The 17443-nt window shown below is 38.8% G+C and overlaps 1 protein-coding gene across 2 annotated transcripts in view; it reads left to right on the forward strand.

Moving 5' to 3' along the window:
* The window catches only part of plxna2 (plexin A2), a 185023-nt gene that overhangs the window by 133561 nt on the left and 34019 nt on the right, over window positions 1-17443 (forward strand). For both annotated transcript variants that reach the window (NM_001123475.1, XM_018091073.2), the window contains 3 exon segments: window positions 4723-4874; window positions 7683-7800; window positions 11533-11669. In NM_001123475.1, the coding sequence (NP_001116947.1) occupies window positions 4723-4874; window positions 7683-7800; window positions 11533-11669 (407 nt within the window).

A 17443-nucleotide genomic window follows, 5' to 3' on the forward strand; every position in this document is an offset into this window, starting at 1 on the left:
GTTACATACATTGGACATACAGAGTAACATATAAAGCAATCAGTAACCGATACAAGAGGTGAAGAGGGCCCTGCCCAAAAGAGCTTACACTACACTGGTATATATGAATAAGGGTTCATAAATATCTGGGAGATTTCTTCCTAACGTGGGTATAGCAAACTAGAAAGACAAACACCCTGTTTCCTGACAGTTCTACCCAGACACATGCACAGTTTTCTTGTGCATGTTCCTATTACCATAACATGCCCTGCAAACAGCAGCTGAAGGCTGTTCTGTCACAATGAATAATAGCTGCCCTCTCTCTTATAACAATTAGGCTGTGAATGTTCTCTCTGCTCGGCACCAACACTAAGGATCTCACAGAGAGAGTGGAGGCAGCAGAGAAGAGAGCGTTTTGCTCTCCTATCCGTGATGTGGCACAATCATCTTTGATTGTGGCCAGAGGGGTTTACAATGCCTTGCAGCGAAATGCAGGCATGTGTTTGTGTCACATTCAGGGTCATTTATCAGTCTCTGTAGCGGAGATTAGAGGGCAGCAGCAATATGGTCTCCCTGGATTTAGAAATAGCACTGCTGAACCAAACAATATGGCAGCTCAACCTTTACCTGTGTAAATACAAATATGCACAGATGCGATGTTCTATATTTATACAATAATCTCTCCCCTATTGCTTTAAATGCATGACTATTATTGCTTATAATTATAATTGTGCTCATGCCACACAGCTAGCGTCCCATAGATGATAAAATATTACCGTTAAATAAGTGATATGGAACCTCCCCTACATTATGCAAAAAAAACTTCTTATCACAGAATGGTATGGTAGATCCAACAGATTGTAAAGAAAGAATCTAAGTATACAGTCTGTATGCTTGACGTATGCTTGACGTGCCTGCTATCTATATATATTATTTCCAAATGAACTTAAAGGCAAACTGCACCCAAACACAAATTAAACTTTTTGAAAAGCAAACATAATTTCAAGCAATGTATGTAATATAATATACATTAATTAAAAAATATGCAGCCTCTTCACAATATTTAATATAATAATCTGGTTAAGAACAGTTACCTAAGCCCAGCCCCCTGTTCCTCTGCTCATCTGGTTGGCTACTTTGGGACAGTAGTCGACTGTCCTCCGCCTGCCTGCATCCTCCAAATCCCACAATTCTCTGCACACGTGACGTCTATAAGGAAAGGAGCATCACAGAGCAATAGATTGTGGGTTATGTAGTTCCCACATGCTGTCTGTAAACTGTGGAGAAATTGTTACAATTTGTAACATCAATGCCCCCCTCCTCCCCTGCCAGGATTTCAAATGATGCAGAAAGAGGAGAACTGTTTTGCAGCTGAATTTCAGCATATACAAATTATATTTATTTATACTTTTTGAAAGAACAGATTACAGCGATAGGTATATTAGGGGTTCTTGGGTAGTGTGGGGCTCTTGGTCAGGCCAGAGCTTTTGGTTTGTAAGCGGAGTTCCACTTTTAAAGGCTTTGGAGTTGTTCTTAATGCACATACTTATATGTGCAAGGGCACTTCTCTGGGTGGATATAATACTCCCCACGTGTTTGTGTAACTGTCGCACATGAAAGTTTATGCCTCACTGTGCTAGCTTGTGTTGTTTTTTCTGCATCTCCCCAGCTGTAATTAATAAAACTCATTCTGTCCCAGCCGGGGGCTGAGCTGTGACACACTTACTTCCAAACTGCTCAATTAGAATCCAAAGGAATGTAGGTCAGAGGATCCCTGGTCTGTGCTGCTCTTACCAAAATTAACCCTTTCACTGCTATGTGTCCGAAAAGAAACACTGGCATTACGTTAGTGCCAATGATACATTTTCAAATCCATGACTGGTCTGTATCAAATTTCCAAATCCATAGCAGCAGGGCCACAAATTAAAAACCCATGTTTTCCTTTGGTGCAAAATGTAGGGCCCGCTGTGACATACTGAGCCGTATTAGAGTAAAACTATAACCCCAAATAATGCAGGTCTATAAAAATATATAACAAATACATAAAACAATTAATATGTATAACCCTGCTTCATCTAAATAAACCATTTTCATGCAAATATACTTTTTTTTATTAATATGTGCAATTGGGTAATCTTTAATAGAAAACTGCCATTTAAAGTACGAGGGGCCGTCCCAGCATGATACGACTCACAGTGCGCACAAACAAACCAAGGGCACACATGTATGTTAGGTCACAGCAGCCATCATTTTACTCCCAAACTTCTTCCTTTTGCAGTTAGAGCTGCATTATTTCCTGTCAGGTGATTTCTGAGGGGGCACCCAGCCCAACACAAAATGGTGTATCAAGAGAAAAGATGTAAAAGGGAAATATTTACATATATAAATATATATATATATATTCCTGTTTGGTAAGATTCTGTAATAGGAGTTTTAATATGAAATAAATTATCTGTTGGTTAAGTATTTATTTTGGGGGTATAGCTTTCCTTTAAATACTGATTTTGCACACCCTGTACCGCTATGATGGCTGCTATGCATGATTGGTGTGCCATTTTGCCTTATGTTCTCAGGAGCTCTGCACATAAAGCAGTAAATTAGAAGTGCCCACAACACAGTCATGTTTCATTCAGTTAAACAAAAAACTAAGGCCTATACCTAAAGGGGATACATTCTACAGAACTGGAAGCAGTTCCTGTTGTAAAACACAGCCAGAAAGATCCAGCAGTTTAAATACGGCAATGATATAAAGTGTGCTGCAAACTACTCACTGTAATATATGTGACGCCTAATTTTCCTTTAATGCTTTAATATTTACACTCCAACTACAGACACAATCATTTGTATATTTGCTATCATGGGTGGTAAAGCTTGGTTGTGTATTTTTGGGTGTCTATCAGCCGTCCTTATTCCCTCATTAACAGCTGCTTGAGTCAAATCACTTTCCCTTGTGAATATTAGATGATTCTGTAGCTGTGAGACCTCTATAAATCAGTGGCTGTGACCCGGTGAATACGGCCCTAGGGAGTTATGTTTATTTGAAGCCTCAGGGCAACAGCTTCAGCAGAATGAAGATACGATGTGCTCTGTTACACTGACATGTGTGCGCTTTAACGTTCCTCTCTCACTGCCAGTTATCTGGGGGTGACAGGGCATCATTCTGTAATGAAGCACATAATATAAAGTAAGGATTCTGCAGAGTGAGACATGGCAAGGCTCCACATCAGTATTGCAGCAGGACAATTCAGTATTTCAGATTATTCTGCAACCACGGAGGGCATATATGTCAAACACAAGGCCCGGGGGCCAAATCCGGCCCACCTGGCTGTTTTATGTGGCCCTTGGTGAGTGTTCCTGACCATCCAGCCTGATAAATTTCCATTTTCCTCACATAGTAAACTAAGATATTTATCATGCTGTGTAAAAGTGAAGCATTACCAGTAATGTTGCCCAAGGCATCCAATCAGTAATCCGATTTCAACAGTAGCAAAGCATCTATTGGCTGCTATGAGCAACATCACCGGTAATATCTTACTCCACTTTTTACACATTGTGATAAATATACCCCTTAGTATCTTACTAAGTATATTAATAAAAAATTTGGCCCGCGACTTAGCCTGTGTTTTAGACTTCGGCCCCCTTATGTGATTGAGTTTGACACCTCTGACGTAGGGTATGGTTTCAGAGTTGAGACTAAGGGGCCCATTTACTTACTCACGAACGGGCCGAATGCGTCCGATTGCGTTTTTTTCGTAATGATCGGTATTTTGCGATTTTTCGGATAATTGTCGCGACTTTTTCGTTGCCATTCCGAATGTTGCACAAAATCTGGCGATTTTTTCGTAGCGTTAATACTTGCGCGAAAAGTCGCGACTTTTTCGCAGCTTTCGCGCCGACTACGAAAGATTCGGATTCATTCAAGCTTCAGTATGGTGACTTTTCTTGGGCCAGGTTGGAGCTGCAGGGTGCCATTGAGTCCTATGGGAGGCTTCCAAAATCATGCTAAGTCTGAAAGTTTCGCCCGCCGCTTACGAGCGCTCAATACGAAAAAGTCGCGACAAGATACGAGCGCATCGTAATGGCTACGAAAAACTCGCGTTTTTTCACGCAAATCGTATTGGTAACGAAAAAGTCGGGACAATTTCCGCAAAGTCGTAAAGGCGCCGAAAATTCACAAAAAATACGAAAAAGTCGCAAAATGTTTGTTTTCCCAATTTGGATTCGAAATTGTGTCTTAGTAAATGTGCCCCTAGGTTTTAATAAATGTAATTGCTACAGTATATCTTATTTAGACCTTTAGTAGAGCTTGTGTAGAATGGTAGCATTTATAGCACAGTGTAACAATGCAATATGTAAGAAGTCTGCAGCTTTCAAACTTTTGTTGATCCACAACTCCTATCTTTGTTTAACTCAGGTTGTTATTCACTGCCAGCTGGGAAGCTTGTCTTTCCATTGGTGCACACTGGTTGGTCCATTGGTGCATTGTTTTCCTGTATGCAAATCCACAATATTAAATACAGTATATCTTGTCTTACTGTGACATCACTTTTGGCTCTGCAACAGCTTGTACCAAAACAATATATCATATATCCCAAGTAAGCTCTTAGAGAAAAGTTTTTTTTTTATTGCATATGATAAATGATCTGCACGTCACTGTTTATCAAATTGTTATAGTTGCCAAGTTCCAGTGCCAAGTGAAGTTTGGTTTGATATAAGTTGTAATTTATTTTTAATTTCTTCTAGATTCTCACCGTGTCAGGACCTCCTGAAGGTGGCACCAGGGTAACCATCCGAGGTGCGAACTTGGGATTGAATTTTTCAGAAATTGCTCAAAATGTGGTTGTGGCTGGAGTGCAGTGCACACCTGTGGAGGAAGAATACATTATTGCAGAGCAGTAAGTCCCTTTCTGTACAAGATTTACATTCCTTTTCTCAGTGGTAAATGGATAAGCATTACTGAAAATTCAGTGGAGATGTATGTAAGGAGCTACTCATTCATAATCAGTTCTAAAAATGCTATCTTTTAGCATTAGTTTCTCTTGTAGGAATATGGCCTTCTACAATAGGCCAGATCACTATGTTTTTTAGAATCAATGTATCTAAAAACTGATTGAGGAAAGGCCTTATTGACCTTAGCATTAAAAAGCACAAATGGGTGTAATGTACAAGGCTGCTCTAATCTATACTTTTATTTTAAATGTTCATGTCTGTAAACCTAGAGCTAATGGCTGACAAGTGTTATTTTTTGTGTTAAATTATTTGCTTATGTTGTACTGATATAATGAGACATAATTTGGAGCTGTGTGTTAGGGTATTGCCTTGAGGGGAGGAGGCCTGGCAAAAGTGGTGGGTAGGTCCATCCCTGGAGCAGGGAAGCAATCATAAACAGCCCGCCATAAAAAGTATCCCTTCATCAAAACATCAATTTACAATCTTCCATAAATAGTCTAACCTTGCTAACAGGTAGAGCTTTGTTTCTTTACCGCATTTCCTAGTGAAATGCATAGCATGAAACCTTCTGTAGGGAGTCATATCTAAGAAATGCAAGGCTTGCCAGGCTCTGGTAATCAGATAATGGCAGGTAGGTCTCCAATGGAAATAATTCATTTATTGTGCTAGGAGAAATGTCAGAGAAAAATGGGAAAACAGAATGGAGGGCGGAGGCTGTAAAACCTTCCGAGAGGAACATATGTGTGCAGCAATGGGGCTTCCATTCTATTTATAGGGATATGAATTATGATGTGTGTGTGATATCGCAGTATGTGATGCAGCTTTCTAGCAATGGGTATCCTACTGAAATGGTATCTGTATAATCTTTTCTCTGTTTAGGATTTGTGAATGAGTATATCTAGCAATCTGTCTATCATCTATCTATCTATCTATCTATCTATCTATCTCTGCATGTATAGCCATCTGTTGATCCACAAATAAATAACAGATATACAAAATATAGATATTTCAGCTTTATAATAGTTTAGAATGTGTTAGCAATAGAGCTTCGTTGTTGATCAGTATACTGTATGTATGTTAATTATATTTACTTAAACTAGTTTCAGACAGCTCACCATTATTAAAGGTCAGTGTGATAAACCCTGTGATAAATGTTAATTTGTGAATATTATTTCAGAAACATGTACTTATGTCATCATGTTATCTGGAGGCGGCATTTGTGTGCCTCTGTGAGTCATTCGAATGCTCATCTCTGTGGGTTTGTAATGATTCTGTGCATGGGTGCTGTAATTGCCCTTATGTGTGGTGTGAGTATGCTGAAAGATGTTGTTGGTAAAGCAAGTGTACACATATTACAATTAAAAATATGTTTTGAACTGAAAATGTTTTTTTAAACAGAGCACTGCCCCCTGTCCTTTTTAAGCCACACTTCTAATGACTGAAGGCTCATTTTCACTATATACACCATGGCATGATTATGTTAAAAGCTGTACCCAAAAGCTAAAATGTTGCTAAGGCTATGGTCACATATTATTGTAGCAGACTGCTTCTAGGCATTTAATCGGAGACAACCATAGTAACCACTGTACAAAAGGAGTTTGAACTGAGAACCAACATGTTCAAACTGTGCTCAACTTTCTCTTGATCCAGGGAAAATCAATTCAAGACCTGGTTTTACATAATGTCATTGAGCTTGACATACTCACTGCCCTGACCAAAGAGAAAAGTTTTCTGTGTTTGCACCTGTTTCGGCCCACAGTCTGAATAGAGACCCATTCGTACAGAAGAATACACAGCCAGCCATGCAGGCATCAGGATGATAAAGTGCTCCCCTTTTGTGTTAAATACAATTAGGGAGCAAGTAGCACATTTTCTCCTCTGTTATGGAAAGCAGCATCTGACTCTGTCCATCTGGGATCCAGAACACCGCTAAAGGGACATAGAGGGTCTGCTTTCCCCAGTGACACAAACATGGAAGTGTTAATGATGTCCATGCTGCTCCCCAGTCAAACAGAATGGTAAAATGATGGCTTCTGATTTTTATGCTGCTTTTTCTTTTATCATTGTGAATCCAGGGGTGTCCATCTGGCAGTCTCTAAGCCAAAAGAGATCTCGGGGGGGTGTTAATATGAAACAGAGACAAATAGAGTGAGAAACCCATAGCAACTTCTATAGGGAGGGAGAGAGCTCAACCAGACACAGAGTACACAAACGAGCATTAAAAGAGTTAAGTGACAGTGTGATGGTAATGGACAGTGTAACACACAGAGGGAAGATAATTTAGACAAATGGATGGGCAAAAGAAATTTATAAATAAACTTAAAAGAATATAATTCTCCAACCTGTGGCTCAGTCACAACTCCCCCTGAAGTTGTAGTTCAATAAAAAAAAATAGGATAGAAAGCAAACAGAGGTCAAGAGTCAGACTTATCTGTCAAAAGTCTAAATTCAATGTCACAGCTGACCATGGGGGTCAAATTGAGACTCCTATCCTACAATATTAACTGTGTATGGCATTATTAGGATAAGTAATACATGTCAAAGCACATCAAAATAATAGTGCAGTGAAATTCTACCCCATGCACCCTGCTGAAATAATTGAGACATTACAAAACAAATGGAGGGCTGTAGGTTCAATGCTTCTACAACTAAAAGTTATGGTATCAACCACTATAAGGGAAAATGTGTTGCTGGTATAAACCGTGTTCCATTGAATAACTGCTTAAATATACCTCTGCTTTTGTTGTTTTTAGAATTGTTTGTGAAATGGGTCAGGCTTCCCCAACGTCAAGCTCAGGACCTGTGCTTCTCTGCATTGAGGAGTGCAAGCCTGAGTTCATGGCCCGTTCCCTGCAGCAGTACACCTTTGTGGTAAGTGTGAGCAAGTCTAATCATCATTAAAAGCTTTCAAGTCAGCATTTTGTGATGGTGCCAAGGGAAGTTTCATTTTCTTCTTAAGAACAATAGGACAGATAGCCCTAGGACCCCCATTATTGCCAGGACTCAAACAGTATTCCCTTTTTTTTAGCCCGGTTGCTGTCTCCTTTTTCTCCAGTCTGTGCCTGTAATGCACTTTGCTAGTACAGCTATAATAGCACCAAGAAAAGTGGTATATTCCACTGTACTCCATCTTCCCCAGCAGCAAATTACAGGTTTCCTCAGGCCCATGATAAAATGACACATTCCTTCAGAAAAAAATCAATGATAAGCTTTCTGCAGCTCTACTGCACAAGGTTCTCTTTAATCATGTAACAAGCCATAACTGTCACTCCATGGTTTATGATGTCATTTAACAAAAGTATCCGAGGAAGGACAGACTGGCGGAAAGAGAGACTTAAAACTAGTTAATCCCATTAATGGTACTGGACGAGGAAGCTGCTTCATATAAAAATGCTTTTTTTCACATGCCAATTAATGCCATTTTATTAGCAAATAACCTAAAGTTCTTTCAGAGTTGCATATCTCTTCCACTCCAGCTGCCCTTGTAACATATCTTCCACAACTTCCACTGGAACTTATGAGGGCAGACATATTGATAGGCTGCCATGAAAAGGAAAGTTGGCAGATAAAGTAGATGATAACATTAAGATAACTCTTTATATTCATTTTTGTTCCTTACCAAACCCTTACAGTTGTCTGTATTGAACAAGTACTCAGAGATGAACTATTATTATTTTAACTGAACATCAAATTATTTTTGCCTTCTTGAAATTAAATGCATGTTCTGTCCTGGCTGGTAGACTTCTCATTTTGGTCAAAATGCTAATGTATCTGACTTTTTGCAGACTTATTGTGCTTCTAATACAGAAAAAATATATGTAGAGGGTGTTTACAGTTAACACGACAATTAGGGTTGCCATGTGGCCGGTATTTTACCGGCCTGGCTGGTAAAAAGTTTGCTTAATGTTAATGATATTAATAGGGAAAATAGATAAAAATATAGAAAGGCTGGTATTTTTTTCCAAAAAAGGTGGCAACCCTAAGGACAATACCATGTGTGTATACAGGTATGGGATCCATTTTCAGCAAGATTTTCCTTTTTTCTCTGTAATAATTAAACCTAGTACCTTGTACTTGATGCACTAGGCAGCATGAATCTATATTGGTGGCAAAGCAATCCTATTGGGTTTATTTCATGTTAAAATGATTTTTAGCAGACAAGGTGTATTGATCCAAATTAAGGGAAGATCCCTTCACCGAAAAACCCCTACATCCCCTTGAGTGAGAAATAAAACAGAAATATAATATCATTTTCTGCATTATACTGAAATCCTGCCATTCTTACTTTCCCTATATTTGTGGCTTGATACTATTCCACTGGATTTCAACATCTTGTTTAATTGTGAAATACCACCTGCTAAATGTTCCATGCTAATGTTCTGCCAAAATCCAGCTCTATAGTAAGTGTGAGACTTTTAACAGAATATTATCTTGCAAACTTTGGCAGGTGGTATTTTCCAATTTACTATGCAGTAGTCATTGGAAAACACTACCAATTTTAGTCAAATTAAAACACCATGGTGCATTTGCAGTAGTCATTTCTTTTACAGCTAATACTTTTGGACTCACAAAGAACTTAAGGCTTCGGGCTATTAAAACAATGCAGATCAGCCAATACATTTTTAGTCAGCTATAACATGTCATGTATAACACGTGACGTTGTTTTTATACTGTATTTTCTACACGCCTAAAAAACATGTGAAATTGTGGGCTAGAGTGATTGAAACTCTAAGGAGATTTCAAGGATTTTCAAAGCTTGTTCTACTACATTTATGTGTAATTCAATTAGTCCATTATCTTGGCTTGGAATGTTCTCCTTTGGATCGAAACAAAAAATTAAGTTCAGTGACAACGCTGTAAAGGTCAGTGAGAGTGGCTTTTGCTACTGTTTCCCATACTACAGGTATGGGACCTGTTATCCAGAATGTATCAGACACGCAAAGATTTTTTTTGTACTGTACTCTCATTTTTTTTACTCTTTATGATCTACTCACCTAGGATCTTGTATGTCTATGTTCGAGATAATAGATCCAGCAGCTCTGTTCCGGTGCCCCCACATCACAATCCCACTCATTATTTCTGATTTATATGAGTGTGATCCCTTAACAGCCTTCCCGAGACCTGTATGTTAGCGGTTCTCTCTGTCTGTATACAATGCTGTCAAGTGGTCTTTCTGAACATCCACTGTGCTTTTAGTGATTTAATAATGCTGAATTGCCCTTCATAAAACTTAATATCAATTTTGGGTTTCATTAAGAGAACGTATATGTGCACAGTAATAATACCTATAAGCCCTGGAGTTATTAATAAGGGCTGAAAACCCCTGAACATGTAAGGTAATTATCAAGATTTACAGGAATACCCAGATGAAAGCTTTCATATAAAGCATAAAATGTTTATCTATCTTTCCCATCTCTGTGTCTGTATAACTATCAGTTTCTTCTATTTATTTTCTTTCTCTTTATGTATATAAAGCTTCATATCTCTGTCCCTTTCTCCGTATATGTTTCTCTGACTCTTTTTTTTTTTATACAGATTTTCTACCATGCCTGCAAATTCCATTACAACAGCTCCATGTCATTAAATAGTGTAATAAAATAGATTGGTGCCTTCCAGCAGCTCTTGGCTTTCATCCCTAAAAGCTTTGGTCTTAGAGAATGAACATAGTATTGCACTGGTTAAATAATAGCTTGGGATATGTCTTTCTCTTACTATTTTACTACCGTGTGTATTAACATATAAAAGAATCCATGGTTGTGCACACACATACACACAATCTGTGCTTTTTTGCTCCAAAATATGATGTCTTGATTTTTCACCGTTTATTATGTGTCAAAACCACAAAAATCCAAAAGCAAAAATATACCATCTAAAACTTGTCTAGATCATCTGCTTCTTTTTTGTTTCTTCTTTTTCAAGAATGACTGTCACTCATGGAAATGAGTTTAGTCATGGTTTAAAAAAAAACTCTAGAATCAAAAAATCTAATTGTGGATAAACGCCCCTTAGGATTTTTCAAAGAGTAGAGCTCACCACAGTAAATTTCTGCCACTCTTTATTCAATTCAGTGGGGTTTTCAGAGGCATATTTATCAAAGGGTGAATTCTCACTTTCAGCCATTAATAAATTGGTATTTAAAAACCCAATAGAAACATAGAACCAAACAGAGAGTGGAGAATTTTTCCTGTGGCAAGCTCTTTGATAAATCTGCCCCTAAAACTACATAGATGGAGAATTCTCCTTAAAAACTTGGCTATCAAAAGTTGTTACACTGCATGCTGTTAAAGGACATATTGGATGAGAAGGGTGGAAAAACTGAAGGCAGGGAATAGAAACCCCTGAAGAAAACCTTCTTTTGTAGATTATAATAGATAAGGTATCCCCTACTTAAATGTATAAGGTCACCTCAGAGTTCTATGACTGTGGTTTTGTGCTTTGATATAGTCACAGAACTCCTAAGAGACTTCTAATATCTTTCAAAATTACAGTAGGGAGGTACATTATCCAATATATGTGCATGTGTGCTTATAATATACCATTACAAGCTGCCTATCCTGCATTACTGCTTATGTTTTAATTTCCACCTGTCGTTTTCTTCCCCAGTCTCCAACAGTGGCTCATCTGAGCCCAAGTCGTGGCCCTGAATCTGGTGGAACTATGATTACAATCACGGGACACAATCTTGCAGCTGGAAGCATTGTCTCAGTCACTCTAGGAAACCAAACCTGTGAATATTATGGGTAAGAAGCAACACAGAAATATCCGATTGAATGTAGTTGTTGGTGAGATTGAAGACTTAACTGAACTTTCAGTTCACTTGAATACTAAAAGACGGCATATTGTTTGTATAGTGACAGTGTAACTGTAGACTATTAACAAATTAGAAATCAATCATTGAGGACAAAAGTATGCTCTTTTTTCTGCTTCAGAATTAATGTTAATAGAGGACAAGTTTTCTTTGTAATCTGAAGGGGCCTTTGTCTTTATTCTATATTCTGCAAAGCTTTATCTGTTCAAATAGATTATCTATTCTTGTTCTTCTTTGTGGAGCTGAGCTGATCTTCAGATTCAATGAGACTGAAGATGCGCCTCGGCCGTATCTTATCAAACAATCCCACTTCCATGATTTCAGGGGCGTTTGGGTCAGGCTGGCTTGCATTCTATTAGGTCTAATCAAGAGAAGAAAAAAAAGCTGCATGCCTGATAATGCTCTCTGATTTCTTTGATCTTCTCTGTCTTATAAATAACAAAACATCTATGCATTTACCTTTGTCTCCAATGATGTAAAGCATAACTGTAACACATGAAGAGATGAAAGCTAGATATTAACCCTAAACAGAAATGCAGTAGACAGGATTCTTTTAGTCATTCCTAATGGCAAAATAGAGTTGCACAGGAACTGGCGCAGCAGAACAATGGGAGAGCATTACGCACGTTCCATTTTTGCCTGATAGATACAACTCCGGGTGGTGCAATCATAGCACTCCAATCAGTTGTGCTGTGTTCAGCATGTCCTTCTGTGTTATCAGGAGAAAGCAGTGTTTACAAAAGAAAACAGGTAAAATAACACTTTGGTTGTTCTTATAAGAAGTAGTTGTAAATTCATGACAAGTTCATAGAGTCTGACATGTCATTAGCCAATTACAGCTAGGGGGTTGTGTGCTTTTTATATAACATTTGCCTTGTTTGCCTTTTATCATTGGAATATTTTTGGACAATTGCTACTATATGCATTAGGAATGTTTCCCATGTCCTATAAACCTTGGCTGTCAGTTGGATGCTGGGACTTGAAGTGCAAGAGGATTTAGAGGTCCACACCCTGGATTATGATTTTGCTTTGTTATGTGTTAATTAAATGCGTGAAATATACAATCATTATTATTTTTTTGGTCTGCAACCTCACTCTTCCCCCAATATAGGTCATTGGTCTTCAAGGGACCATCTTTTCAGAGCTATAACAATATTTATCATTGTAAACACTACACATATATTTAATGTGAGATTTAGTTTGGTGACCATATATGTGGCAGGCCTCTTTTGAAAAATACATGTTTGGGTCAGGAAAGCGTAAAAACCTCATCTTTTTATCTGTCTAGTGAATCAGCCATTACATTCTCCACTGGCAAACAAAGGCACTGTTGGATTTTGCAGAAGAGATACTATATGGTTGAGAATACACTACAATACCCTCCAGTACAGTTGGAGAGTGCTCATTAAGTACTGTAATTGGTATGTTGGCTTATGAAGCATGTTTTATAAAAACAAGCGTATTCCAAAAACTGGTTAATAGGCTGAATAGAAGCCGTAAAACATTCATATGAGATTTATTATTGCTTAGTGCATCTGTCCCAGTGTCTCAGATGGTTAACTTAGCAATAATGCAGTTTGGCTTGAAGTCATTACAATGCTCCTGGCATGACTGCATGCTAATGCCTCACTTATATATACTAATTACACTAGGGAAGCAGTGCGCCGGAAGAAAAAAAGTGCCATTTGATAAGTGTGGCCCTGCCTGCTGTGCTCACTGGGCCCTGCTCCCACGTCCTATTTTGAGAACACTTACTCCAGTGGGTCTGTAGCTAGGGAGCCTGATTAGATGAAGCATTTCATAACGAGATTGGGGCTAATTACAGCTTCCCTTTCTTCAGCCTGCATTGTGAGTTGTGGGTAGATTCTGCATGACGGAATAATCATAGCACGGGAAGCTAATTAACTGATCAGTGGGAAGGGGCAGGATCCTGCCAGCTGTAATGTATCGCTCAGGATTGGGCTGGCAGCAGAAAGGGATGTTTGAAGGACTATGCGCAACCTGGAAGCACAAAGGTAGAAAGACAGAGAAACAGAGAAAATGTGAGAGACGTGATAGACAAGGGAAGGGCTATAAAGTGGGAATTGTGGGTACAGATTGCTATAAAGGTGTTAGAGAATGAGAAAAACAGGGTTCAGATGGGAGGATGAGAAAGGCAGAACAAGACAAATCAGGATGTCATGCGGAATAATAAAATAATTACTCTGTTACTGTAACTCTTTTTTGCTCCATTGGCTGGAGACAGCCCATTCAGCAACATTATCTGCCTCGTTTCTTAATAAGGAAAGATGCAGAGGAATTTATATTCAATTTTACAGGGGCCCTTTAGATGTAAGTATATGGGTTTGGTGTGCCGTGTTTTTATTGACCTTGTGTAAAGGGTATGCTCACTTTGCTCACTTCCAGTAGCAGTAAAATAATGAGTACAGTTTATATTTTCTATTCATTGCCTTCAACCATATGCAATGTGCAGGTGACAATTTCCTTCAATAGGTGCAAAATGGCATTTGTGCGCTCACCCATAACAACAATAGAGCAGTTGCTTTCATTACTGCTACTTCAGGCTGATCAAGTCTATTTGTTGATTGGGTCTATTCATTTGTTGTTACCTAGCACATCATCCTTTTGTGGCAGGGATAAAGCCTCTCATTGTTTGTCTCTTCTAATGCCTCACATGGTCAGAGTACAGATGGAAATATGAATTTTAAAAGACTATACAAATAACAGCATGTGCTTCCTTTTCCTGTGCCTTTATGAGATACTATGTATGTTTCATTGCAGGATTTTTAGGATTTGCAAAGTAATTCTGTCTGAAAGTTACTTAGGAAAAATAATAAAAGAAGGACAGTATATGAGAAGATAATCCAGAGACTGTATGCCAGTAATACAGTAATTGGGCTACCACCTGTCTGCCTTGGGCTTATCTTATTCCGATTTTTGGGCACTGTCTTGTTGCTTGGATTGCGGGATAATGGGATAAACATAAACAAAATGGGATAGCCTTGAGACCCTGGTACCACCAGACTTAAAGTCTCACTCATTTCTTCCCTATGCCACTCTATTAAACCCATCCTACCCTAATAAATAAAACAAAATTTGGGTTTGGGTTTCCCAGTATGCAAATTCTGAAAAAATACTGAGCTGCATTTAATAGAATTGTTGGAAAATAATAGGGGTTCGTTTTAAGAATATTATTAAGTTGAGGTTTATATTAAATAGAAAGATGTAACAGCTGTTAACAAACAAAGGGAATAGAAACATATTCGTTTAGACAAGACAGACAACACGATGGAGGAATAATACATGGTTAGTGCATGGGCATGTATGAAGAATAACAAAGCAATAAGACAACTGGCAACACCTAATAAAATATTCCCAGACCTGATTCCTGCCTGGCAGAGCTGATGTTCTTCTCAGGTAAAGCCCAAAGGAACTTTTTACCACTAGATCAGTTTCTTGTTTTATGCAGATGTCAAGCATAACAAAGATGTTTGAAGTTCAGTGTATCAAGCCTGCCTTTCTGCAGGGACTGTGATACGCCCACATCTTAGTATTTTCTTAGGGTCAGGAGTCTGCCTATTTTCAAAGTCAAGAGGGCAAAGCATTAGGATAGCAAATCCCCTATGACCCTTCTGCACAGTAGCCTGAGCTGTCAGTAGATACAAATTAGCTGTGGAATTAGCATCAAGTAGGAAATGTCAGTCTATGCTAATTAGCTGTTTTTGAAATAACTATAAATTCATAATAAAGTCCAATAGAATTGTTGAAGAAAAAGAAATAAAATAAAAATAGCATGTGCATGTGTACTGTACTAATGTAAGCAATATTGAACTGCCTTCATGCTGTTCCCACTCAGGGGAAAGCTTATGGTAACTTAACATATGGCTGACAGACATTAGGAGTGTTTAAAATAAAATATTCCCTGCGTCAGTAGGCACCTATGCAGAAGTGCAACGATGCAAGTACCTTGTATGAATTGAGCACATTCACACAGTGACTTTGCTTTTTTTATCACCTGTGGTCGCAAACTGCAGTTGAAGTGGTAAATGACCCTCTATAGATTTGTTCTAGTTCATGAACTGCATGTACAGTAGAAGGGCACAACTGTTATTTCATGGGGCAGCATTTGGGTTGGATGTGATATATGACATGTGATCAGTTTTAGGGGTTGGTTATGGACCTGCGTTTTTTTTCTGCTGGCTAAGATCAGCCCTGTGTGGCATCAGCCTTCTTTCATGCCTACAACAGGAACCATTGCGTTGCCCCCATTGCGTTGGCCCAGGCTGATGCAATGGTTCCGGGTGTAGGCAAGAAAAAAGGCTGATTCTCGGCCTGCATTTCTCAACATGATGAGAATCAGCCCAGTGTGGTATCAGCCTAAGACCCTAATGCAGTGATCCCCAACCAGTGGCTCAGGGGCAACATGTTGCTCCCCAACCCCTTGGATGTTGCTCTCAGTGCCCCCAAACCAGGGAGTTATTTTTGAATTCCTGACTTGGGGGCAAGTTTTGGTTGAATAAAAACAAGATTTCCTACCAAATAAAGCCCCCTGTAAGCTGATAGGGTGCATAGAGGCCCCTAATAGCCAATCACAGCCCTTATTTGGCACCTCCATGAACTTTTATGGTGCTTGTGTTGCTCCCCAAGTCTTTTTACATTTGACTGTAGCTCACGAGTAAGAAAGGTTGGGGACCCCTGCCCTAATGCAACGATTTTTACATTTTTAGTTCACAATCAATCTGGGCTCTGATCTTAGATTAAGGCGACCACCATAAGCATATAACAGCATTACAGATACAGGTATGGGACACATTATCCAGAATGCTCGGGACCTGGGGTTTTCCAGATAAGGAATCTTTCTGTAATTTGGATCTCCTACCTTAAGTCTATTAAAAGATTATTCAAACATTAAATAAACCCAATAGGATTGTTTTGCTTCCAATTAGGATTAATTGTATTTTAGTTGGAAGCAAGTACAAGGTACTGTTTTATTACAGAGAAAAAGGAAATCATTTTTAAAAATTAGAATTATTTGCTTATACAGGTATGGGATCCCTGACCCGGAAACCTGTTATCCAGAAAGCTCCGAATTACGGAAAGCCCGTCTCCCATAGACTCCATTTTAATCAAATAATTTCGAACTTTAAAACTGATTTCCTTTTTGTCTGTAGTAATAAAACAGTACCTTGTAATTGATCCCAACTAAGATATAAATAATCCTTATCGGATGCAAAGCAATCCTATTGGGTTTAATGAATGTTTTATTAATTTTTTAGTAGACTTAAGGTATGGAGATCCAAATTACGGAAAGACCCCTTATCCGGAATACCCTTGGTCCCGAGCATTCTGGATAACGGGAGTCTATAGGATAAGACCTTCCCGTAATTTAAAACGTTCTGGATAATGGGTTTCCAGATAACAGATACCATACCTATGTATGAAAATATTTCTGTGTCAACAGATTCAGCTATAAATGACTGTCTTTTTCCCAAAATCATAACTAACTGGAGGAGCCATAGCCACTGCTTCAAGTGGCAGCACCATTTCTAAGGCTGCTTCTGCCTGAGGCAGTAGGCCCTATGCCGCCCCCCTCACGTGTACCTGTTTAGCGTTGGAGTGGGTCATGGGGGGCTGTGTTCCTTGTGCAGAAAGCGCTATTAAACTTACCAAAATGGGTCTAAAAGTTACCAGAGATGCCTTTTTAGC

The sequence above is a fragment of the Xenopus tropicalis genome, chromosome 2 (genome assembly GCF_000004195.4).
Source record: "Xenopus tropicalis strain Nigerian chromosome 2, UCB_Xtro_10.0, whole genome shotgun sequence".
Taxonomy (NCBI): Eukaryota; Metazoa; Chordata; class Amphibia; order Anura; family Pipidae; genus Xenopus; species Xenopus tropicalis.